This window comes from Aquarana catesbeiana, linkage group LG01 (assembly GCF_042186555.1).
Source record: "Aquarana catesbeiana isolate 2022-GZ linkage group LG01, ASM4218655v1, whole genome shotgun sequence".
NCBI lineage: Eukaryota > Metazoa > Chordata > Amphibia > Anura > Ranidae > Aquarana > Aquarana catesbeiana.
Window position 1 is genome coordinate 526,460,973 of NC_133324.1, and position 25,868 is coordinate 526,486,840.

General features: G+C 43.4%; 1 protein-coding gene across 3 annotated transcripts in view; it reads left to right on the forward strand.

Moving 5' to 3' along the window:
* SIRT6 (sirtuin 6) overlaps positions 1-25,868 on the forward strand; it is a 175,955-nt gene that overhangs the window by 104,454 nt on the left and 45,633 nt on the right. For 2 of the 3 annotated variants that reach the window (XM_073594650.1, XM_073594656.1), the window contains 2 exons: positions 25,447-25,629; positions 25,710-25,769. In XM_073594650.1, the coding sequence (XP_073450751.1) occupies positions 25,447-25,629; positions 25,710-25,769 (243 nt within the window). The remainder of the gene's footprint in view (positions 1-25,446; positions 25,630-25,709; positions 25,770-25,868) is intronic. The other variant, XM_073594662.1, reaches the window with a different exon arrangement.

Here is a 25,868-nt window from a genome sequence, read left to right on the forward strand (position 1 = left end):
TAACTGTAGGGGGATGGGCTAGCTGTGTCACTACGCTGATCACTGCTCCTGATGACACTTGTCACTAGGCAGAACGGGGAGATGCTGTTTACATCAGCATCTCCCCGTTCGTCCTCTCCGTGAGGCGTTCGCGGGTATCCCCGCGGCGATCGAGTCCGCAGGGCCTGCGACCCGACTCACGGAGCTCCCAGCCAGCGTGCACGCAATGGCATGGCGGGGAATTCAAATGGACGTACCTGTAAGTCCATTTGCCCAGCCGTGCCATTCTGCCGACGTACATCGGCGTGCGCCGGTCGGGAAGGGGTTAAGAGGCTCCTCTGTCCTCCATTCATTATCTGTATTAATGGCACCTGTTTGAACTTGTTATCAGTATAAAAGACCTGTCCACAACCTCAGTCACACTCCAAACTCCACTATGGTGAAGACCAAAGAGCTGTCGGAGGACACCAGAAACAAAATTGTAGACCTGCACCAGGCTGGGAAGACTGAATCTGCAATAGGCAAGCAGCTTGGTGTGAAGAAATCAACTGTGGGAGCAATAATTAGAAAAATGGAAGGCATACAAGACCACTGAAAATCTCCCTCGATCTAGGGCTCCACGCAAGATCTCACCCCGTGGGGTCAAAAAGATCACAAGAACGGTGAGCAAAAATCCCAGAACCACACGGGGGGACCTAGTGAATGACCTGCAGAGAGCTGGGACCAGTGTAACAAAGGCTACCATCAGTAACACACTACGCTGCCAGGGACTCAGATCCTGCAGTGCCAGACGTTTCCCCCTGCTTAAGCCAGTACACGTCCGGGCCCATCTGAGGTTTGCTAGAGAGCATTTGGATGATCCAGAAGAGGATTGGGAGAATGTCATATGGTCAGATGAAACCAAAGTAGAACTGTTTGGTAGAAACACAACTCGTCATGTTTGGAGGAGAGAAAATGCTGAGCTGCAACCAAAGAACACCATACCTACTGTGAAGCATGGGGTTGACAACATCATGCTTTGGGGCTGTTTCTCTGCAAAGGGAACAGTACGACTGATCCGTGTACATGAAAGAATGAATGGGGTCATATATCGTGAAATTTTGAGTGCAAACCCCCTCCCATCAGCAAGGGCATTGAAGATGAAACGTGGCTGAGTCTTTCAGCATGACAATGATACCAAACACACTGCCCAGGGAATGAAGGAGTGGCTTCGTAAGAAGCATTTCAAGGTCCTGGAGTGGCCTAGCCAGTCTCCAGATCTCAACCCCATAGAAAACCTTTGGAGGGAGTTGAAAGTTCGTGTTGCCCAGCGACAGCCCCAAAACATCACTGCTCTAGAGGAGATCTGCATGGAGGAATGGGCCAACATACCAGCAACAGTGTGTGACAACCTTGTAAAGACTTACAGAAAACGTTTGACCTCTGTCATTGCCAACAAAGGATATATAACAAAGTATTGAGATGAACTTTTGATATTGCCAAAATACTTATTTTCCACCATAATTTGCAAATCCATTCTTTCAAAAAATCAGACCATGTGATTGAGGTATACCTATGATGACAATTACAGGCCTCTCATCTTTTTAAGTGGGAGAACTTGCACAGTTGGTGGCTGACTAAATACTTTTTTGCATATAATAAATAAATATATACCGTATTGGCGTATAACACGCACCCCAAGTTTAGAAGGGAATTTTAAGGAAAAAAAAACTTTTAGGAGGGAAGTTGAAGGGAAAAAAATCTTACATTTAAATGCCCATCATTGCAGCCTTGCCCCAGTGCAGCCTTGCCCCAGGGCAGCCTTCGATCCTGTGATCCCCTGCCATCCTGGGCTTCAAAATCGCCGACCGTGATTTGAAAATGGCGCCGCCGGCGCTGAAATACAGAGCCGGTTCTCGGCAGCTCTCGTTCACTTTCGGCTCCACTCGTAGTCCCGCCCGGGATGGGCGTGACTGTGAGCGAAGCTAAGCTTCGAAGCGAAGCTATCCGAACCAATCCGAATCCGGGCGGCGCTCGAGTATAGCCGAAAGTGGCCGAGAAGAGTCGAGGACCGGCTCTGTGTATTTCGGCTCCGGCGGCGCCATTTTCAAATCGCGGTCGGCGATTTTGAAGATCTGGCAGCTCAGGATCGCAGGGGATCGGCGTATAACACGCACCCGCAATTTTCCCCTGATTTTAAGGGGAAAAAAGTGCGTGTTATAGGCCGATTAAAAAAAAATATATATATATATATATATATGTATATATGTTACATAGTAGGTGAGGTTGAAAAAAGACACAAGTCCATCAAGTCCAACCTATGTGTGTGATTATGTGTCAGTATTACAGTATTACATTACATATCCCTGTATGTTGTGATCATTCAGGTGATTATCTAATAGTTTCTTGAAGCTATCAATGCTCCCCGCTGAGACCACCATATTTATAATATAATTAGGTGAGGTTGAAAAAAGACACATGTCCAACCCATGTGTGTGATTATATGTCAGTATTATTGTATATCCCTGTATGTTGCGGTCATTCAGGTATATTGAAATCATATCTCCTCTCAAGTGTCTCTTCTCCAGAGAGGGAATAAGTTCAGTGCTCGCAACCTTTCCTCATAACTAATATCCTCCAGACCCTTTATTAGCTTTGTTGCCCTTCTTTGTACTTGCTCCATTTCCAGTACATCCTTCCTGAGGATTGGTGCCCAGAACTGGACAGCATAATGTAGGTGCGGCCGGACCAGAGCCTTGTGGAGTGGGAGAATTTATTGTTTTATCTCTGGAGTTGATCCCCTTTTTAATGCATGCCATTATTCTGTTTGCTTTGTTAGCAGCAGCTTGGCATTGCTAGTGTGTGTGTGTGTGTGTGTGTGTGTGTGTGTGTGTGTGTGTTTGTGTATATATTGTGCTCATAAGTATACCCTGGCAAAAAAAACTGAAAAATACTGAACCCCCCCCCCACATCAATTGCAGCCACTTGTGCCCACCGACCCATCCCCCCCCCCCCCCCCCCCCACTCGTGGGGCTTGCGGCTTTGGCAGCACAACCCTGACCCCCCTGGCACTTACCGCCAGGCAGCAGCTCCTCTCAGTGCAGTGAGTGCACCAGAGTGGCGGCGACCTCTGCTCCAACGTGTCTCCTCTGCTGAGTCTGCTCTCTTCCTAAGCGCCAGGCATCAAATAGGGTGGCCTGGCGCTTTGGCCAATCAGGTAACAGGTCTGACGCCCTGCCTCCTGATTGGTGGGGAGGAAGGTTACTGTGAAAATAGCGAAAATTAATTTTCTATCGTCACACAATTGGGTGGGATCAGTGCGCACTCTCTGCGCCCCAAGCCCACCCTATTTTTAAGCCTATTAGAACCTCTGGCTCTAATCAGGTGCTTCAAAAAGTACCACCCCCTCCTGCCCCACCATAGGAATCTATGCGTCCGGCGTCCAAAACCATTGATTTTGACATGTAAAAAAAAAAAAAAGATTGACGTGGCTTAATGCTGTGTATTTTTACAGCTGTAACGCTGGTCTTCAGTACACACTGGCCCTAAGTTGTTGTTGTTGTTGTGGTTTTTTTTTTTTCAGCTTGAAAATGCCTATGCCACTTACAGATTTTAAAAGCCTATGTATGCATGGACACAGAATGACATAGAGGGGCATTTTTAAGCCGCAAAAAAACCCATCTGGCGCTGGTAAAATTAGCTGTAAAAACGCCCTGTGTGCATGAGGCCTAATACAGTGATTAGTGTTAAACACTGGTACTAATGACTAGAGCTGCGCATCTTCACTCACCTCACGATTCGATTCGATTACGATTATCCCATCCACGATTCGATTCGATGCGATTCCGCGATGCATCACGATGCATCACGATTAATACCCAAGTGCCCATGGTTTTCAACTTTTCCTCAAATTAATTCAAGCAGTCAGAAATTGAAGAAATATTAAATATATTTATTTGTATCTGCTATTTAAACAAATTACACCAAGTTCCCTGCATATAATTAGCAAGTCTAAACATGAACAGTGCAGCAGACAACAACAGTATTTATTTAAGAGTACTGTGACATCAAACTGTTGTGTATAATACATGCATACAGTGCTGGCCTGGAGCAGTAGTTTACTTTTTCATAAAAGAAAATATTAAAATGTAAACTATAACTTGTAAACAGTAACACCTACATCTATATAACACAGAGCACTTCCAGTTATTGACTGGCAAACATCACAGTGAACCTGTAACACAGTCACACACTGTGTTGCAGAACTTCCTGGTTCACAGTGATAATTGTTTGCCAATACCACCACCACCAGCGCCAGTGAGTCAACACAGATGGCTAGATCGGCGTTATAAGCTCTCGGAGTTGTGTCACCCAGTCACTTTACAGAAAACGTTACCTGCACTCTACCACAATACACCTGTAACTGAAGCCAAGCCACCATTAGAGGAAGTCTGAAAATCCTTGACAGAATAAATTGTCAACTAAATCTAAAAACTTTGGACAAATCTTTATGGGATCACAAATATACAGTTACACACCACAATACCAAAAAACACACACATCACTGAATCATAATGGTAAAGGGCAGGCCATAGGTCAGGCGCCGGCAATGGCACAGGCACAGTCAGACATGAGGTCAGGTAGGTGTGTGTTTTTGTTTGTGTGTGTATTTGTGTGATCCAATAAAGATTTACTCCAGGTTTTAAGATTTAATTTATTCTTTCAAAGATTTGCCTTCCTCTGGTGGCTTGGCGGGTGTCAGTTGTCTGGAATTAAATACAATTTTAGAATTTTATTTGGCTGAGGGTTGAGTTGACCCCCCCAAACATTGACATTTGACAATATAACATCAAGTGTGAAAATTCGATGGACACATTCATTTTTGAAGATAGTGTCCGACACAATCTTCAAAAATAAACCATTTATCTCCATCTCCGCCCAGTGCTAGCAAAGCTTGTTGTCACTCAAGTCGTCACTCAGTCACTTTACAGAAAACGTTACCTGCACTCTACCACGATACACCTGTAACTGAAGCCAAGCCAAGTCACCATTAGAGGAAGCCCAAAAATCCTTGACAGAATAAATTATCAATTGAAGCTTAAAACCTTGAGTTAAACTGTTATGGGATCAGAAATATGCACACACAATACCAACAAAAAACACACACGTGACGTCACGTCAGTTGTGAATCATGAGAAAGGGCAGGCCACTGTGTGAACAACGCAGGCAAGTGGCACAGTCAGTCAGCCACTCATCAGGTCGGTGTGTGATTTTTCTTTTGTGTGTGTATATTTGTGTGATCCAATAAAGATTTACTCCAAGTTTTAAGATTCAATTTATTCTTTCAAGGATTTGCCTTCCTCTGGTGGCTTGGCGGGCGTCAGTTGTCTGGAATTAAATACAGAATTGATTTGGTTGAACGTTAAACCCCTAGAAACAGACAGGCAGTAACAGAGCATGACAGACACACTGTGACATTGAACACGCCACAGTCACACGACATGACGACACTAGTATAAAAATTCAAAATGGACAGTTGGACACACAATAGAAAACCATTCTCCATCTCCTCCAGTGCTAGAAAAGCTATAACAAATATAATATTTATATGACATACATAGTATACTGAGTACTCCATGTTCAGTTCACTGTGATGATCATTGATTGTTTGCAATTGCCAGTGCCACGGCCACCTGCAGGCCTGCTGCCACCAAGTCAGTCAAAAACAGTGTGACTGTGACTGCGTTGAGTTGACACTAGACTAGAGTGGCATAACTGGCGTTCTAAGGTCTTGTTGACAATGACATAGGGAATAGATAGGAGGGACTCTGGTGGGAAAAAAAAGAAAAAGGGATGTAGAGATGAAGGGGAATGGTGGGGACTGGGGAGAGGGGGATGGTTGTAGAAGGGGGGGGGGGGTATGGCATTGGTATTTGGTAGGGGAGGGAAAGGGGACGGGGGGAAAAGGGGAAGGGAAAAGGGGGAAAAGAAAGAAAGACAGAGACAGAAAGAGACAGAGACAAAGAAAGAGACAGAGACAAAGAAAGAGACAGAGACAAAGAAAGAGACAGAGACAAAGAAAGAGACAGAGACAAAGAAAGAGACAGAGACAAAGAAAGAGACAGAGACAAAGAAAGAGACAGAGACAAAGAAAGAGACAGAGAGAGAAAGAAAGAGACAGAGAGAAAGAAAGAGACAGAGACAAAGAAAGAGACAGAGACAAAGAAAGAGACAGAGACAAAGAAAGAGACAGAGACAAAGAAAGAGACAGAGACAAAGAAAGAGACAGAGACAAAGAAAGAGACAGAGAGAGAAAGAAAGAGACAGAGAGAAAGAAAGAGAGAGAGAGACAGAGAGAGAGAGACAGAGAGAAAGAGAGAGCGAGAGAAAGAGAGAGAGGAGAGAAGTTCTCCTCCTTTCATTCTCTCTCTCTCCATCTTTCCATCTCTCTGAGAAGGAAAGAAAGAGGGAGAGAGAAAGAAGGAAAGAAAGAGGGAGAGAGAAAGAAGGAAAGAAAGAGGGAGAGGGAAAGAAGGAAAGGGGAAAGGGTAGGGGGAGAGGGAAGGGGAGTAGAGGGACTAGGGGAGAGGGCGAGACTGGGAGGGGAGACAGAGACTGGGCTGAGGCTTGGTTGGCAATTGGCATCAGTTGTTTGGAACTTTTAGTATTTGGCTGAGGGTTAAAGTAACCCCTACTTTTTAAAAAAAAAAAAAATTTAAATCTTTTTTTGACAATCTTCAAAAATCAAAATCTCAGTGGCAGACACTGACAGTGACAGTGCTGTGCTATAAACAAAATATATAAAGTTAACAACAACACTGGTGTGTGGTCACTCAGTGGTGTGGCAGACTAACAGTGGGCTAGGCAAGGGCAGGGGCAGTGGCTGTGGCACTGGCAGACACAACAGTACATCAGCACTTCCTGGATAAAAAAAAATGGGTCACTGCAAAGCGCAAGCAATGCTGCTCAGGATTTGGGAATGTGTAGATTTTTCTGTAAGAACACTAGTTGATCCACATGCTCTGGTTTGAGTGCGCTTCTTTTTGCAGTTACCACATCTCCTGCAGTGGAGAAAACCCGCTCTGCAGACACGCTTGTGCCTGGGATATACAAGTATTGCTTTGACAGCTGGGAAAGGAGGGGAAATATGACCTCATGCTCACACCACCAGTTCAAGGGGTCCTCAGTGAGAGGCAGAGGTGGGGCTTTACAATATTTTTCCATTTCCTCTTCAGCCTTGGCATAGGGGGTCTTGGGTTCTATTGTACCTTCAGTGTCAGTGAAAGACTGTCCCAGCAAACTCATGAGCAGCGATCTGGTCTTTCTTTTGGGAGGAGATGGAGAATGGTTGTCCTCGACGGGTGAACTTTCTTCTTCTTCCAGAGTTTCTTTTCTTCTTGGCAGTGGCACTTGATCCTCCTCCTCATGTGTCCTCCTCGATGTAATCTGTGTTTGAACATAAAAGAATAGGAAAAAAAAAAATAAAACACATTGTCAATTGCCTATGATTCTGATGGGGTGATGAAAAAGCACAGGAAACGGACGGTGCAGTTCCTGCACCGCATCAGACTCAGAAGCGTGGCTTACACTATGTAGCAAGCTGTAGCTAGCTACTAGTTACAGTTCGTTTCAAGAAACATGATGAAATTCAAATCAATTGAATTACCTCCAAGGATGCAGCCTCCTCAGTCACTCCTTTGTATATCTCCAATCTCTCCTCCTCTGTGAGGATAAAAGGCAGTCCCTTAAAGCGAGGATCCAGTGCAGAGGCTGTATGTAGGATCTTCTTCTCTGCCTCACTGCTGTACCTCTTCTGAAGATCTGTTCTGATGGCATTCTTGATCTCATGGATCATGGGTGTGTCTCCCATGGTGTCTGTCATGCTCTGGAGGAGTTGTGCATTTAGAGGGGCAATGAGAGAAACTGTTGGATTGCGCTCTTCTGACATCAGCATGGTTGCATCCTTCATTGGCTTTAATGCACGCACAGCATCCTCTGCATTTGACACATCTGTTTCGTTGAGAGTGCAGAGATCGGACTCTCCTCTTCTGACTTCTGGAGACAGCAAGGTGGCACAGACTGCAGGTTGTTGTTCTAAGAACCTCTCGACCATGTCATATGCGCTGTTCCATCTTGTTGGCACATCAGTTATCAGCTTATGATTCTTCAGGCCAAGACATTTCTGTTTCTCTTTTAGACAATGGCTTGCTCTAGTGCTGCGGTGAAAGAATGTGGATATCCGTCGCACTCTGCCAAGAAGCCTGGAGAGTGTGGCCACTTTCAGCGCTCGCTGGGATGCAAGGTTTAGTGTATGGGCGAAGCATTTCACATGGGGGAATTTGCCAACTTGAGCTGCAACAATCATGTTTGACGCGTTGTCGGTCACAAGCACTACAGATTTATCATACAGTTGCCATTCTTCCACAACACGAGACAGTAGCTCTGCCAGATGAGCACCTGTGTGAGACTCATAAATGGCTCTCGTTTGCAGCACATGCGACAAGATCTTCCACTCCTTAACGTAATGTGCTGTTATTGTAACATAAGACTCTGTCGTGACTGAAGTCCATGAATCACACGTTATTGCGACTCGACTTGCTTGGCTCATTGACGCAATTATCTGAGCTTTAGTTTCGTGGTAGAGTGCAGGTATAACATTTTCTGTAAAGTGACTTCGTGATGGGATCTTGTAACGCGGCTCTATCGTCTTCAACAGGTAGCGAAACCCAGTGTTCTCCACAACAGAGTAAGGGCGAAGGTCCTTAGCTATGAAAGCTGCCACAGCTTTTGTTATTCTCTTCCCCTTTTCAGAGTTGGGCGGCAAAGTTGAGAGTATTGCATCAATTCTTGGCTGAGCTCGGTCTATTAACTTGGCGGCATTGGTGGTGGTGGTGGCAGGTGTTAGCATCTCTGAGTGAAAACGGCTAGCGTGGTTTCTCATATTAGTAGTATTCCCTAGATATTTAATTTTTGTGTGACAGGCTTTACACACGGCATATGACTTGTCCAATTCAAGCTTCCCACTTGTTTGTTCATGTTCATAAAATCCAAAATGTGCTCAGATGTTTGCTTTTAAAAAGCTAGGTGCATTTTTTATCTCTCGGTCTTTTTGGTCTCCTTCTGCCATTTTTTTTTTACTAGTCTAGCAGCAGTAGCATGCCATGTAATTGTTGTGACAGGGGTGATGACGAGAATGTTGTCTACTACAAACTCTGTCAGTATTAAAAGAAGAGGAATAAAAAATTAAGTGATTAAACCTAAAGCCTGCCACGAGATCATCAGAAAAGTAACAAGTGTATGTAATTGTATTTGATAATGTTAAACAAATAGTTGCCACAAAATCCTTATTCTACCCCCCACACGCCATCACTAGCTACTCGCATCGCAGTCGCACTTAGTTGCTGCTATCATGCTACTAGTATATCTAATTATCTATGTGTTAAAAATGTGCCCTCATCTTATCTGTGATCTGTGCTACTGCTGCTAGCAGGCCAGTCGGCCACCATGGTCATTGGTCAGAGTAGACATTAGACATCAACTGGCACTGCACTAGTCAAGTCATTGGTCAATGGTCATTGAACACGTCACAAACAGCTACAAACAACATATGTCCCTGTCCCGCCAACATCCCCCCCCCCCCAAATGACAATGTGAATGTATTGTATGCCATTTAATTATTTCTAGTTTTATGTATTCATTGTCTTAGTGAATGATTCACATCACAACTTCATTAGTTATCTTGTTGTTTGTGTGTGTATCAGTACTGTATAATATAATTTATTATGGTTTTGCTCATCACTGCCCCTGTGTCCCACACGTCGTGCACTGCAGCAGCAGCATGTGTGGGGCAGTGATGAGCAAAACCATACATCATCATACAAGTGAAGTTGTGATCAATCGCTAAGACAAGACATTGGACAATGGACATTCAATAGATTAGAGACAGACCTACAGTCATAAACCATAATTAATTAAATGCATTGGTCATGGTCACTTAAACTCACTTTCTTTAACCCTTTCATGACTAAGCCTATTTGTCTGACATTTGGTGTTTTTTAAAAGGTCAAAATCCATATTTTTTGATAGAACATTACTTAGAAAACCCCCAAACATTATATATATTTTTTAGCAGAGAATCTAGAGAATAAAATGGCGATTGTTGCACTTTATGTCCCACTGTATTTAATGTATTATGCAGCGGTCTTTTAAATGCAACTTTTTTGGGGGAAAAAAAAAAAAGATAATTTCATGAATTTTAAAAAAACAAAACAGCAAAGCTTAATTTAGCCTAAATTTTTTGGTATAATTTGAAATATGATGTTATGCCGAGTAAATAAATAACAAACTTGTCGTGTTTTAAAATTGCGCACACTCGTAGAATGGCGACAACTACGGTATCTAAAAATATCCAAAGGCGACACTTTTTAAAAAAATAATGGTTAACACAGGTTAGAGTTACAGAGGAGGTCTGGTGCTAGAATTATAATTATTGCTCTCGCTCTGACGATCCCAGCGATACCTCACATGGGATTTGAGCACCGGTATTATGCGGGCCGGGTTCAACTTGCCGAGCCAACTTCATATATGCATTTTCTTTGCTGCGGGGCGCTCGGCGCAAAGGGGTTAACGTCAGGGGCGGATCCAGAGTCTAGTCTCGGGAGGGGCACTGCCAGAAAATATATTTTTTTGGGGTACATTTATCGGGGAAATGGCTGGTGTTGGCGCTTCAATCATCATGGCACCATGGTTGTTATGGTGTCAGGATGATTGAAGCGCATTATTACCATAATTACATTGTTATAAAAAATTAAATAGTTTAACTCCCCATAATGCAGAATCAGTGGGAGCCCCGAGTGTGTCACTTGCCACGTCACCTGTCACTAGATGCAGATTGTCACTTGCCACGTCGCCTGTCACCAGATGCAGATTGTCACTTGCCACGTCGCCTGCCACGTTGCAGATTGTCATTTGCCATGTCACTTGCCACGTCGCCTGCCACTGTGCGGATTGTCACTTGCCACGTTCCCTGCCACGTTGCGGATTGTCACTTGCCACGTCGCCTGTCACCAGATGCAGATTGTCACTTGCCACGTCGCCTGCCACGTTGCGGATTGTCACTTGCCACGTCGCCTGTCACCAGATGCAGATTTTCACTTGCCACGTTGCGGATTGTCACTTGCCATGTCACTTGCCACGTAGCCTGCCACATGTTGCGGATTGTCACTTGCCACGTCGCCTGTCACTTGCCACCTGCTAAGGTGGTCTCTTGTGTCCCAGAGCCAGGCAGCAGAGAGATGATGTAATCTCTCTGCTGCCACAGCTGCCTGCATGGAGGGGGGGAAGTTGAACTGCAGGGATGCAGGGCGGGCGCCGAGAGATGATGTCATCTCTCTGCTCCCCCGCCCACCGGCTCCCTGATTGGTCAGCAGGCAGCAGCCCGCCCACAAACGCATTGAGTGGCGGCTCTCCCTCGCCTATGGAGCCGCCCGGCGGCTCCCTCACTTACTCCCTCATTCACCGAGCCGCCCAGCGGCTCCTTCAGTCACCGAGCCGCCCAGCGGCTCTCTTAGTCACGGAGCCGCCCAGCGGCTCTCTCAGTCACCGAGCCGCCCAGCGGCTCTCTCAGTCACCGAGCCGCCCAGCGGCTCTCTGTCACCGAGCCGCCCAGCGGCTCTCTCAGTCACCGAGCCGCCCAGCGGCTCTCTGTCACCGAGCCGCCCAGCGGCTCTCTCAGTCACGGAGCCGCCCGGCGGCTCTCTCACACACCCTGCTCTCAGTCACCTGCATTTCTCGGAGGGGGCAATTGCCCCGTTGCCCCCCCCCCCCCCGGATCCGCCCCTGGTTAACGTTTAGGAATACAGAATGGCAAGGCATTGGCAAGCAGTGCACCATCATTATTAACATTTATTATTTACATTTTACACTCCACACAATGCAATGCTTCAGAGATAGTAGATACAGTGGGTTACCTACCTGACCTGTGATGATGATGAAGAGCTGAGCGCAGTGGCCCTCACTGCTGGAGCGGGTCTCTCTCTTCTCCTTTCCTACTGCTGCGCTGCACAGGCAGAGGACTGGAGTCTGAGGAGTGGACACTGGACAGAATAACAACAAGTTAGTGAGTGTACTTCTTCATTAATTTCATACTGTGTGTGATACTGTAGTGACACCACTGACACAGTCAGTTAGTTACCTACCTGATTAATTATGATGATGGTGGTACTACTGTACTAGTACTACTGGGCTGAGCTGCTGAGCAGTGTGGTACTACTGGACTGGTAGTCTGGTACTGTGTCTGTCTGGCATCGGCTGGCACTCACTGCTGGTCTCTTCTTCTGCTGCTGCCTGTGCCTGGACTGTGAGGACAGGACACAGTCAGTCACTAGGTCAAACAAAATCAGTGCGGCCTGGTGGCTAGCTCGGGTCTCTCTCTCCCAGTCCTACTCCTCCTGTGTCCCCTGAGCGCCGAGGTGAACGAGGCCGGTCTCCCCCCACACCGTCCGTCCCCCCCACCATAACACTTACACTACAGCCTGGAGCCTGCCTGAGTGCTGCTCAGCTGCACACAATTAGCAGGAGCCCACTGGTAGGAGAGGAATGCTCTGGGGGGACCGGGACGCGGAGGAGGTCAGACGGACACTTGCTGTTGCGGCAGTCAGTCTCCTCTCTCTGAGCCACGACACAGGGGATGACGTCAGCGGGAGGCGGGAGGAAACGGCGCGAAAGCTTCGGCTGCTTTCGGCTCCACTCGGAATGGCGCGAAAACTTCGGCTGCTTTCGGAGGCTGGGGCACGGCGCGAGGATGACGTCATCCTCCATAATCGATGCCTTAAGGCTACAGCATCGATGCCGAATCGTGGACGGCCGATTGCCGATGCATCGATTCGGCGATTAATTTCAACAGCCCTACTAATGACACTGGTTTGGAAGGGGTTAAACAGGGCGATCAAAGGGTTAAATGTGTGCCTAGCCAGTGTTTTGGTGTACTATGTGTGCTGCTTTTACTAAGGGATGTCATTAATTTTATTCCCTGCTACTGGACAACCCAATAATTGGGGATTTTGTTTTACTTTCACTTTCAGTGATAATGGTAACCAGCACAATTAAAGAGGGTTCATCTCCTTAATAGGGGCACAGACAGCAATAAAAATTGACCATCCTCTCTAATCTATCTCTACTCTATCCACAACAAAAAAATGTTGCCTTTAGTTATACTTTACACTTTGACAATAAAATCTGAAAGCTGATTGGTTTCTATGCACTGCTGCACCAGACTTTATGCACTCCAGTTTTAGTACGTCAACCCCTAAGGGTACCTATAACTGTCGCTACCAGGTCTGTACGTCATACAGACCTGACAGGAGGGGGTTTTACACATATTCCCAGTGGCTACTGCCACCGGTATTGTGTGTAAATCTAACATGCAGACTCCTGCCTGTCAGATGGAAGCATTGCTTCCCCCCGGTAACGGCACCCCACCATGCATCACGGGCACCGCTTGCCCATCTATGGGTGCTACCGGGTAGAGGGGAGGGAGGCATTAGCTAGCAACCGATCGTATTTGTCACCAGATTCGTAGTAGCGTTTTCCACAGGTTTGAAGTGTCGCCTTGACTTTGTATCATAAAAGATCAGATAGCTGCCGGCGAAGGTGTGTCTAGTTCCTCTCTAAAGAGAAGGTAGGCATCCATTTATGTTGCAACTCACGAGACTGTATTTTGGACAACAAAGTTGTCTACACGAACATGCTTGATATGGGTTCCGTGTTTGATTAGGATCCCCCAGATAACAGCTTTATGGGCTTTACAGACTATTCCAGGGTTACTGTAATGGGGTGTCGTTACTTTGGAAGTATGACATCTGCCAGAACCTTGGGGGCTTGCAATAAACTCGTTCAAGCGCCATCTCCAGGTGGGGAAAAGGTATAGTCTCATTCTCCAGGATGCAGCATACATCAGTCGTCAATCAGGTGGAATCTATGTAATGCTTGCAGGATACGTTTTCTGGCAGGAGGAACTGAGGAGTTATTAGAGCCCAGGTCTAGGGGGGATATTAAAGTCACCTCCCAAGGAATAACCTGCCCTACGCTAACTCTGTTAGATGGGAAATGGTATGACAGAGAAAGGAATCTTTGTAGAGATTTGGAGCGTATATGGTAGCCAATGTCACCTTAACACTGGCAATGAGAACCTTAAGGTGGTAGCGACTGCCAACATCAGAGTTCATGTCAACTAGTGTCCAAGGTATTTTAAGGAAAGTGTGTAAATGGGAGTTTTGAGGTGCAAAATTACTTAACACTTCATCAAAATATATAGAATTTTATTGTATAAACATTAAAAATGTTAAAAACAACATATGAAAATTCATACGATCATGATGCAAAGGATTTGTGGCTCGACATGTTTCACCATAAACATGGCTTCTTCAAGAGCTTATTGTAAACCTTATGTATAGTATCACTACAAATAAACAAAGAAAAGCATTACCTATATTTGATCAACACATTTAGAATAAATCATTCATTTATATGTATATAGAAAAAACTCCCGTGCTGTCTACACAAATTAAAACTAAAGGGGCACTGCTGCAAACACCTGTGACTCTGATCCTAGCAGAAACAAGAAAATGTGTAAATGGTAATGGTGTTTGCACTGTGAGAGGAAGGAAAAAAGAGGGGTGTAGACCAAAAGTACTGGTGAAATATTAAGAAAAGAATAATAAATAACACATGGAATAAATGTACATCCAATAGGAAATGGTGACTAGTGCAGTAAAAATATGTAAACCAGACCAGAGTGAATAAATATAAACATAAAAATGGTGAAAGTCCAAGGGCTGGTGAAAAGAATATATAATATATGAATCTAGATAAAATAAAGTCCAGAGCAAACAATGTATAAGAAAAAAGGACACTTCCACCACCAAAGGGACGCGTGTAACAGATGCAATCTTCAGTGATATCACCTCTGTGTCTGCAAGCAGCGGTATTACGATATATATACTCTTTTTTTTTTTTTTTTTTTTTTTTTACATTTTTTTTCGCATGATCCTTTATATCCGTTAATGTGAGTCTTCAAACAACGTATGGGACATCGCTATATTGGTCCTTCCAATCCATCATCTTCACCTGTGATCATGCTGTATACCTTACAGCTGTGAGATGAGCTGCTTGCAGACACGGAAGTGATATCACTGAAGATTGCATCTGTTACACGTGTTTTTTTTTTTTTTTTTTTTGTTTTTTTTTTTATTTATTTATACATTGTTTGCTCTGGACTTTATATCTAGATTCATATATTATATATTCTTTCACCAGCCCTTGGACTTTCACCATTTTTATGTTTATAATTATTCACTCTGGTCTGGTTTACATATTTTTACTGCACTAGTCACTATTTCCTATTGGATGTGCATTTATTCCATGTGTTATTTATTATTATTTTCTTAATATTTCACCAGTACTTTTGGTCTACACCCCCCTTTTTTTTCCTTCCCCTCACAGCGCAAACACCATTACATTTACACATTCATTTATAGAGGCCATAAAGGTCTGAAATTACACAAAAAGTATACATAATCATTTACATAGATCATCTGATAGTTTAATCCTCACCCCAAGTACAAGCAAAATGAACAATAAAAAAAAAAAAAAAATTTTAAAGCGCCCTTGTCCCCATGTGCTCGCATTCAGAAGCGAACGCATACGTAAGTCTCGCCCACATATGAAAACGGTGTTCAAACCACACATGTGAGGTATCGCTGCAATCGGTAGAGCGAGAACAATAATTTTGGCCCTAGACCTCCTCTGTAACTCAAAACATGTAACCAGTAAAAAATTTTAAAGCGCTGCCCATGGGGATTTTTAAGTAGCGAAGTTTGGCGCCATTCCACGAGTGTGTGCAATTTTGAAGGGTGACATATTAGATATATATTTACTCGGCATTACTTCATCTTTCACATTATGCAAAAACATTGGGCTAACTTTACTGTTTTTTTTTTTTTTAAAGCACAAAACCTTTTTTTTTTCCAAAAAAATGCATTCGATTTATACATATGACCTCGGTGGTATGGATGTGTCATTGCCATCATCCCGTGTAAAATTTTGAAATTATTATGAAACCTCTAAAGGGATTTTTAAGGCAATGAAATATAGATTAAAGGTAAAAAATCAATAAATTTGATTTTTTACCTTTAATCTATATTTCATTGCCTTAAAAATCCCTTTAGAGGTTTCATAATAATTTCAAAATTTTATACGGGATGATGGCAATGACACATCCATACCACCGAGGTCATATGTATATACAAAACTTTCAATAGGGTGGATAACACACCCATACCTCAATAGTTGACCCAGGTGGTTGGATGTGGACCCCCTAGGTATATTATAAAAGTTTGTTTTTGATGCCTATAAAGTGTACTCATTTATGCTCCCTTTAGATCTTTGAATTGGGGTGTTCATTGTACACTCTTAAATCAGAAGAATTGATTGTTCTCTGATTTTTGACTGAATCCTATATTTTTTATTTCTCTCGATTGTTATGAGATTGCACGGAGGGGAACTATGGGGGACCTACAGGGAGGAGAGTGGGAGGAATTTATGGCAAATATCCAAAAGAGCTATGAAGGCAAGGAACAGGTCACCTCAGATCTATCCTCACTCTTTTCTAGTTTGACCAAAATCCTAGAAAAGAAATCGGCCTTACACTGGCATATCGAGTCTCTTGGGAGATACATTAGGGAAGGAATAAATCCAATTGGCCTCAGAATCCAAATATTCTCCATTGTAGACAATATCTCCAAGGAACTCAAAAAGAACTGGGAGAACAAGCTAAATGATTGCTCAACGAACCTTATGTTGCTGCTTCAGAATGAATACAAACAGCAACTGGACAACATGAACACAGAAATTAAAGCGCTTTATGATCGACTCTTCCCCATTAAAGACACATGAAGAATATGCAATTTACGAGAAGAAACTCAAAGATCACTTGGAGACCTTTGGCAAAACCATCCTTATTAAAAAGGAGAAGAAATATTGGAGAGATAAGAATGCCTTCAGGGAGGGCAGAGCTTACAAATGGAACATAAACAGCAACAATAGAAAAACCAAAAAAAGAAATCCAAGAATCCCTCATCATGAGAATGTGAATGGATCAAATGACTATTCCTCTGACACGCCGTCCAATGCATCCTCACACACTGGCCAATTTCGGGGGAAAAGAAAAGGGCCGATGGGAAGACAACAGGAAACAGAGGGAGAAATAAAACAAACCAATAAAAAGCGTACTAAGGATTATGAAACAATGGAACCACAACGGAGTGGTAGATCTAATACGAAAAATACAACTCAGGGGAATACAAGAAACTCCCCCTCAAACTCAGGAAGAGGAAATCGAAAAGATCAGGGGGCTTACCCCAAGACTCAACAAACACAACTCGACAGTTTTTTAGACAAGAAAACCATACCACCACTCAATCTGCTGCCCCCCACGCAATTAACAATGATACCTACGACACCTCTAACTCAAAAGGAGAACTAAACATTATTAACCTTTCCTCACATCGACTAACTGAAGATGAACAAAGAGTATTGTCCCTGGGGCTCTCCTTTTGCCCCAATCGAGGCATGGATGGCTTTGAGATTACCAAGGACATCCATCTCTTCGCCAGAAAATTGCTGCTGAATAGTTTATACACTAAACAAAAAACTACTAAATCGGAAGTAGCACCGAATCTAAAAACTGCGGACTTTAAAGCCTTGAGGGATTTGAACCTTCTATTACAAGAGAACAACATTAGTGAGGATCTATGGGAGGAAGAACTAGGAAGTGGGGGAAGCGATGAAGAGGAATTTGAAGAAGACAGTACCCAATCGAAGATATACACAAAAAAATTTAAAAAGAAATCACATAAATTTCCACCGCTAAATCTCAGTCCAGCAATAGCATTATTTGTAAAGCAGACAACCAAAGAAATTGAAAAATTAGGTATACAAACGACCAAAAACAACCTTAGTTCAGAACTCCGACATGCTCTTAACACCCTTAAAAATGATATGAGTATTACAATTAGGGCATCGGACAAAGGGGGAAACATTGTCCTGATGGACAATGAAGATTATGAAAAAATGTGTCTTGACATTCTTAACACCAAATGTTACAAAAAAAATCTCTCCGGCAATAGTGGAGAGATTTAATCAGGAATTTTTTCACCTGGTGGATGCATCATTTGAATGAAGGTGCCATCGACAGAGAGATGTGGGAATTTATAAGAACACAGCACCCCCGCTCACCCACATTTTATGCCCTGCCAAAGGTACACAAGAGACTAGATGATCCACCAGGTAGGCCAATCATCTCTGGTAATGGCTCAATCACGGAAGGCATTAGCCAAATAATAGATTACCATCTCAGACCCTACGTGATGGATTTACCTTCCTACACCAGAGACACGATCCATTTACTGCAGATCCTAGATAACTTGGTTATCCCCGATTCCGCCTTGTTAGTCACCATCGATGTGGAATCCCTTTATAACAGCATTCCACACGATGCAGGAGTAGCAGCCGTTGAACGTGTTCTGAGGCAACGAGCAACCACTGATTGGACGTTCAATGCCTTCATACTCCAAATGCTTGAATTTATTTTGAAGCATAATACTCAGAGGCTCCCACTACCTCCAGGTACAGGGAGTGGCTATGGGGACGTGCTGCGCACCCTCATATGCCAACCTGTACCTGGGGGAGTGGGAGAAGGACTTCCTACTGGGAGAGGCATAGTCTGTGTACTCTGACCACATTTGCATGTGGCAGAGGTACATAGACGATATTTTCATTGTCTGGGACGGTCCTGCAGATGCACTCAGGGATTGCCTGAGTGCTATGAACCGAAACAGCTTTAACCTTTTCTTCACCATGACTTATGACCCTAAGGAGGTCAACTTCTTGGATGTTACTATTCTCAAAGATCTAACTGGAGGACTCTCGAGTAAATTGTATAGAAAAGAGACAGCGGGGAATACTCTGCTACACGCAGATAGTTTTCATCCGGAGCCCCTAAAAAAATCCATCCCTTTCAGTCAATTTCTAAGACTTAAAAGAAATTGCAGTACTTATGAGGACTTCCAGCAGGAATCCAATGAATTGACGGCCAGACTGATGGAGAGAGGATATACCAAAACAACCCTCAAAGCGTTTAATCGCGTAAAAAATATGGATAGACAGAAAGTAATCTTCAAGAAGAAGGTTCATAAGAAAAAGGACAACACGACCAGAATTATTATGAGATTCTCAAACGAACATAAGGAAATAAGAAAGATCATCTCCAAACATTGGTCAATTCTTACAGAAGATCCGATTTTAGGGAGCCTAGACACTTCTAGACCCCAAATTACCTACAAAAAATCGGGCTCCATAGGAAATGTGCTCACCCAAAGTGAGTATAAAGGCAGTACAAGAGGAGATCCTTGCAAGACCTGGGGCACATATCCATGTAGAGCAGTGTTTCTCAACTCCAGTCCTCAAGGCACACCAACAGGTCATGTTTTCAGGATTTCCACTATTTTGCACAGGTGATTTGATCAGTTTCACTGCCTTAGTAATTACCACAGCCGTTTCATCTGAGGGAAATCTTGAAAACATGACCTGTTGGTGCGCCTTGAGGACTGGAGTTGAGAAACACTGATGTAGATAATGCTCACAGTGTGGAGTTATAGGCAAGAGAACCACAATTACTCTACCCAGTGGTGAAAACTTACAGCTTCGACACTTTGCAAACTGCAGAACACGGGGAGTCATCTATTTAATGCGGAGCCTTCTATGTTGGGAAAACCCGACAGGAATTCACCAAGAGAGTGGAAAAGCATATACATAGTATGAGCATTGGCAACCTGTATTTACCATTAGGCAGACATGTAGCCAAACGACATAATTACAGAATGCCAAGGGTTAATTTCACAGTTTTAGACAGACTTCACATACCCACCAGGGGGGGGGAGACTGGAACAAGATCTTGCTCCAACGCGAAATGCGTTGGATCAGGCGCCTTAGGGCCACCACCCCCTCTGGCCTAAATGAAGTAGAGAGTTTCAGGCCCTTTCTGGAGGGCTTTGGATCCGGCAAAACTGACTAGGGTACTTCTTTCACTCTCTTGGCCAGACATATATTTTTTCCACGTAGCACCATGGGCGGGATTTACCCTATTCTCCCCGTGGGATATCCTTCATTTACCCCTTATGTACACCCAGGTGCAAGATGGAGATTGTTTCACCCTGGGGGGTTTTCAATTGTATTTGTATTGTTTGTTTATATATTTTTGACAATTATGATTTTGGCACTTTTGATCCTCCAGTTTGGGCCAGCATTTCTAGGCCCTGATAGGATTCAATTTTGTGATGTAGTTTAATTCTTTATTGGATTATCTCCAAACTTTTTCAGTACTTATTATTTTATGAATGTTAATCTATTTCCTGCTCCTTATGTCCTCCCGCCATATCTTGGTGGGATTTACCATATAGGTGGGGATAGCCCCCCAGAATCCTAGAGGTGGTTTCTTGCCAGTGTCCTATACCTACCCGACACAGGGGGCCCCACTGTAATACGGTGGGGCAATCCCCTTTCCCTGGCCTTTTGCTAGGCAGGGACCTCTGTGTCGGTGGTTATTAGTCCCAGTCCCCCTTTTTCCCAACTTTATTCTTTTCTAGTGGGGACAGGGGACTCCATGTGGTATATTATACATTATATGTTATACAACAATTCAGTCCAATTGCATTCCCCCCCCCCCCACTCTCTCTTCTTCCCTCTTCTTTCCATCTCTTCCCCCGCATTTGTCATGCGGGGACTTGGAATCTGGGGGTACATTTAGAGGAGAATTGGCGGAGGGATTTCCCCAAGTTGGACCTATCGACCCAGCATTGATTTTAGTCCAGGTGTGGATAGCTACGCGGTTAACTCCGTGTCATCTTTCCAGTATGGGCACGGCCCTTTTACAACATGGCTGCCGGCCCATACTTCAACACCTACGTCGATACGGACTACACGTCGTAACGTGTGCGCGCGCAATCAGACGCACGCCGTTGCGACGCGCATGCGCGATGCCCATAGCAGAGGCCGTTGCCTAGGTGACGCTGGACGCTTATGTCGAGCTCACCTGGTGGCTGTACCTACAAACACATTGCATTATTGGCTAGTGCGGCGCTGTATCCCCGCCCACACTCTAGCCTCTACCACATATAGGACGCCAGGGACGACACAATGGCGCCATTCTTTCCTCGGCATGCACTGAGGTTCTTTAGGGCTTACCCGGCCGTGGCTATATATGGACTTCTTGGGCTCCAGGATGTGTAACTGGTACCTCCTGAAAATGTGAGTCTCTTGCTCAAACTTGTGTTGCTCCCAACAGGGAGACAAGTACTTGCTGCTTGACTCACTTTGTTTATGGGCGCTGTGTGCATTTTAGGTGGGGAGGGGGGAGATCGGATGAGATTTAGGTCGCTTCCCTTTCTCCCCTCCTGCCTTCTCTCTCTCTCTCTCTCTCTCTCTCTCTCTCTCTCTCTCTCTCTCTCTCTCTCTCTCTCTCTCTCTCTCTCTCTCTCTCTCTCTCTCTCTCTCTCTCTCTCTCTCTCTCTCTCTCTCTCTCTCTCTCTCTCTCTCTCTCTCTCTCTCTCTCTCTCTCTCTCTCTCTCTCTCTCTCTCTCTTTCTTTCTTTTTTTTTTCTCTCCCCCCCCCCCCCCCCACCACCAAAATCCCTTTCTCTTTCACGGCTGCTCCATGGATATCCATGATTTAATTTGCCCTATTCTTTCAGACAGTTATCAGCCATTTGATGCTGCAAAACGCCCAACACTGGGATCTTTTCCGTATCCAGTCGTCTTGTAGAGCTATAGGACAACACTAACACCTTGAGGCATGGGACCCCTTATCTTGACATGAGAGATCACACTAATTTTTGAGATGCTCTGGGAGGACGTGAGTGTTTGTGATATTCTCACTTCAGCGGAGGATATACACATTTATATAATCATTGATTGTAACGTTATGATTTTTGGTTTCCTAGACTGTGATGTATTTCCCTGAAGAAGACTTGTGAAATATGTATGTTGGAATTCCACTACTCTACGCCACGGCTGTCATCTGTGGTGACCTCAATGGGTAGTGAGATACATCACCTCTTCTCCTATACTCTTTCCTAATGAAATTATTGTTACTCGGTACAAATATTTATCTTGATTATAAAATTTCTAATTGTTAATATCCACTTATGTGTTATTATTGTAATGACTGTATAATTTTTAAACCTTGATTTATACCATTTGATTTTTTACCTTTAATCTATATTTCATTGCCTTAAAAATCCCTTTAGAGGTTTCATAATTTCAAAAAAATGCGTTTGAAAGATTGCTGCGCAAATACCGTGCGAGATAAAAAGTTGCAACGACCGCCATTTTATTCTCTAGGGTTTTTGCTAAAAAAACATATATGTTTTTGGGTTCTATGTAATTTTCTAGCAAATAAATGATGATTTTTACATGTAGGAGAGAAATGTCAGAATTGGCCTGGGTGCTCCAGACGCCTGAAGGTGCTCCCTGCATGTTGGGCCTTTGTATGTGGCCAGGCTGTGTAAAATTCTCACATGTGGTATCGCCATACTCTGGAGTAATGGCAGAATGTGTTTTGGGGTGTAATTTGTGGTATGCATATGCTGTGTGTGAGAAATAACCTGCTAATATGACAATTTTGTGAAAAAAAGAAGAAAAAATAAATCTTTATTTTGCAAAGAATTGTGGGAAAAATGACAACTTCAAAAAACTCATCATGCATCTTTCTAAATACCTTGGAATGTCTTCTTCCAAAAAGGGGTCATTTTGGGGGGTATTTGTACTTTTCTGGCACCTTAGGGTCTCAAGAAATTAGGGCATCTGGTATCCACCCTTACTCCTTTATGTCCTGTTTTGAAATATCCCAAGAAAATTTCTCTCCACTGTCTTGATGTGAAAATGGCAATTTTAGTTCCCTCCTTTTAGCTTCCCGAGGTTTTTTTCACAGGGGGCTCCCTGCTTCTTGCTCCAGCATTACTAGGTGGATTAAACAAGTCAATTCAAGCCATTCAAGTCTGTGGCCAAAAGGATAGGGTTTATCACATCCCTGTTAATATAAAACACTTTGGTCCCTGGGATTTTTAAAGAGGTCAGCACACAAATATTGCACAAAATATATATAAAATCAAACACTTTATTACACGCAACAGTTGAGAAGGATTTAAAAAGCAGAAAATGCACCAATACAAACCATGCACATTAACTGCTTGCCACCTGCCCACGGTAGATTTACTGCGGGCGGCACAGGCAGGCCGAACATTGTCTGCAGCTTGTATCCCGGGTTTGGGGTGTGCATACGTGCACCCCCTGCTGATCTGTTCTGTGACTGGACAATTTTTTAATTTTTTTCTATTGGATAATTTTTATAACAGAAAGTAGAAAATATTATTCTTTTTTCCCAAAAAATTATCTGTCTATCTAGTGGTGATCAAATACCACCAAAAGAAAGCTCTATTTGTATGAAAAAATAAATAAATAAAACTTTCATTTGTGTACAGAGTTGCAGGACCGCACAATTGCCAGTTTCAGGCATGAGGTGTTTCAAGCTGCTCTGGAGTCTGTCAAGCCCTTCTTGACTTGTTTTGTTACATGGGACTGTGTGTTTGCTCTGTTGCCCAAACCTTAGTTGGGCTTCTTTTCCAATCCAATCCAATCCAAAAGGTAGCTGCATATAACCGATGGTTAAAGGTCAAAATTTCTGTGTCCTGTACTGTTCTCCAAAAGACAGATTTTATTGGCAAAGTCCAAATTCAAACTTTTTTTTTTTTTTTTTTTTGTAAGGCTTCTGCATTTGATCAATTCCAAGAAATTGCCTTGCCTTCTTTTTGTAACTAATATCAGTCATTTAAAATTCCATTTTTTGGATGCAAGACATTGTCTGCTTCGGTACCTTGCAGTTACTAAAGAAGTCAGAAAATCTAAAACTTTTTTTCCCATATTTGTGAACTTGGGGTCATGAAGATTTAAAAAGCTCCATTAATAGTTGGTATAAAATGCTATCCAAGATGACTATAAGGTCATGCATTTTGATGTGCCCTCTATCTCTGCATACTCCTCTAGGGCTTGGACTAGGTCCTGGAGCTCTTGTTTCTGTAAAGCTGTGACATGATCAAGCTGGCCTACTTTCATTTGGTATTGCCAAGACTTAGGGGGAGATTTACTTAAACTGGTGGACATAATCCAGTGCAGCTTTGTATAGTAACCAATCAGCTTCCAAGTTTTAATGTCAAAGCTTAATTGAATAAGCTGAAGTTGGTCTTGCTGATTATTTGGTTTTCAGAAGACTTCCAAGTAAGCAATCATTTCTGCCATGCATTTGTTTTCTGGTGTTTTTTGTCCGTCCTGCGGTTCCCTGTGATAACCAACCAGCAATCTTGTCGACCACCATTTGAAGGGTTGTCCTGCTTGTGGCTGGAGAATCCTTTCTCTCGGGTGCTGTGAAGTTTCCTGTAAATATAGTTATCAGTAAGACTTAAGGTTTGTTTGTGCTTGGAGGTACTCTTTTTTTTTTTTTTTTTTTTTTTTTTTTTTACATTTTATTACTCCTTCTACAAAAGTATTTACTGTAATACCTTGGTTTGCGAGTAACTTGGTATACGAGCATTTTGCAAGATGAGCAACATTTATTTTTAAATTTTAACTTGATATGCTAGTGCTGTCTTGCAAGAAGAGCAGTAGAAGGCTCACAGTTTCACAGTTTTAATGTAAAATAAAAAGGGGGAAATCACACTCACAATGTATATCCCGCATTACGGAGTCTGGTGCTTATCCATGTAAAGCCGCTGGTGTGTATATAGTACTGGTATGTGGCCAGAGGTCCGGGGGCACTGGTAGCTCCCAGTGCTTCCTGTAGAACTCGGAGACACTCCCAGTTGGGTGGGGCAGGTGTAACGTGTCTCAGAGTTCCCCAGGAAGGGCTGGGAGCCACCAGCACCCCCGGACCTCTGGCTACATACAGTAATATATACACCAGTGGCATTACATGGATGAGCACCAGACTCCTTAACGCAGGATATTGTTTTTAACATTGTACGTGTAATTTCACTTTTTTTTTTTACATTAAAACTGTGATCCTTCTACTGCTCGTATTGCCCCTGGACCTCTGGCCACGTACTGTATACACCACACACTTTATACTGTACTGTGTTTTGTATTGCTGTAGTAATTTTTATATGAATAAATGGTTGTGGAACGAATCATCTGAGTTTCCATTATTTCTTATGGGGAAATTTTCTTTAATATATGAGTACTTTGGATTACAAGCATGTTTCTGGAATTAATTATGCTCACAATCCAAGGTATTACTGTAACAAGAAAAACCCTAAGTATAAAATGGAAATCTTTTGTATTTTAATGCAAGAATTCTGATGTGTCATGGTTATATTTCTAAAAGGGGCCCCAATGGTGTGTGGACTTTGGAAGGGAAAGGTCTAAATCCAAAATTTGATACAACATTTGAAAATGCCAGTCCCTCTATAGCACACATGGCACTTCTACAACTACAGAGAGTTGGTATCTTGAAGTTTTTGATCAGTCAAAATGTGGATGGTCTGCATTTAAGGTCTGGATTTCCCAGGTACGCCCTGTTACAATGGTTTTGTTCTGTGTCTTTAAATTATAGAGACCACATGACTAACTAAAGTCTTGCATTTGCAGGGAACAGCTTGCAGAACTTCATGGAAACATGTTTGTTGAGGAGTGCACCAAATGTGGCAAGTACGTATGTTTTGTTTTAAAGTGGACATATGCTATATAACCAAGATATGTAGGCAGTACATCCAAGCAATATGACCCCATTTAACTTTCCCTGCCTTA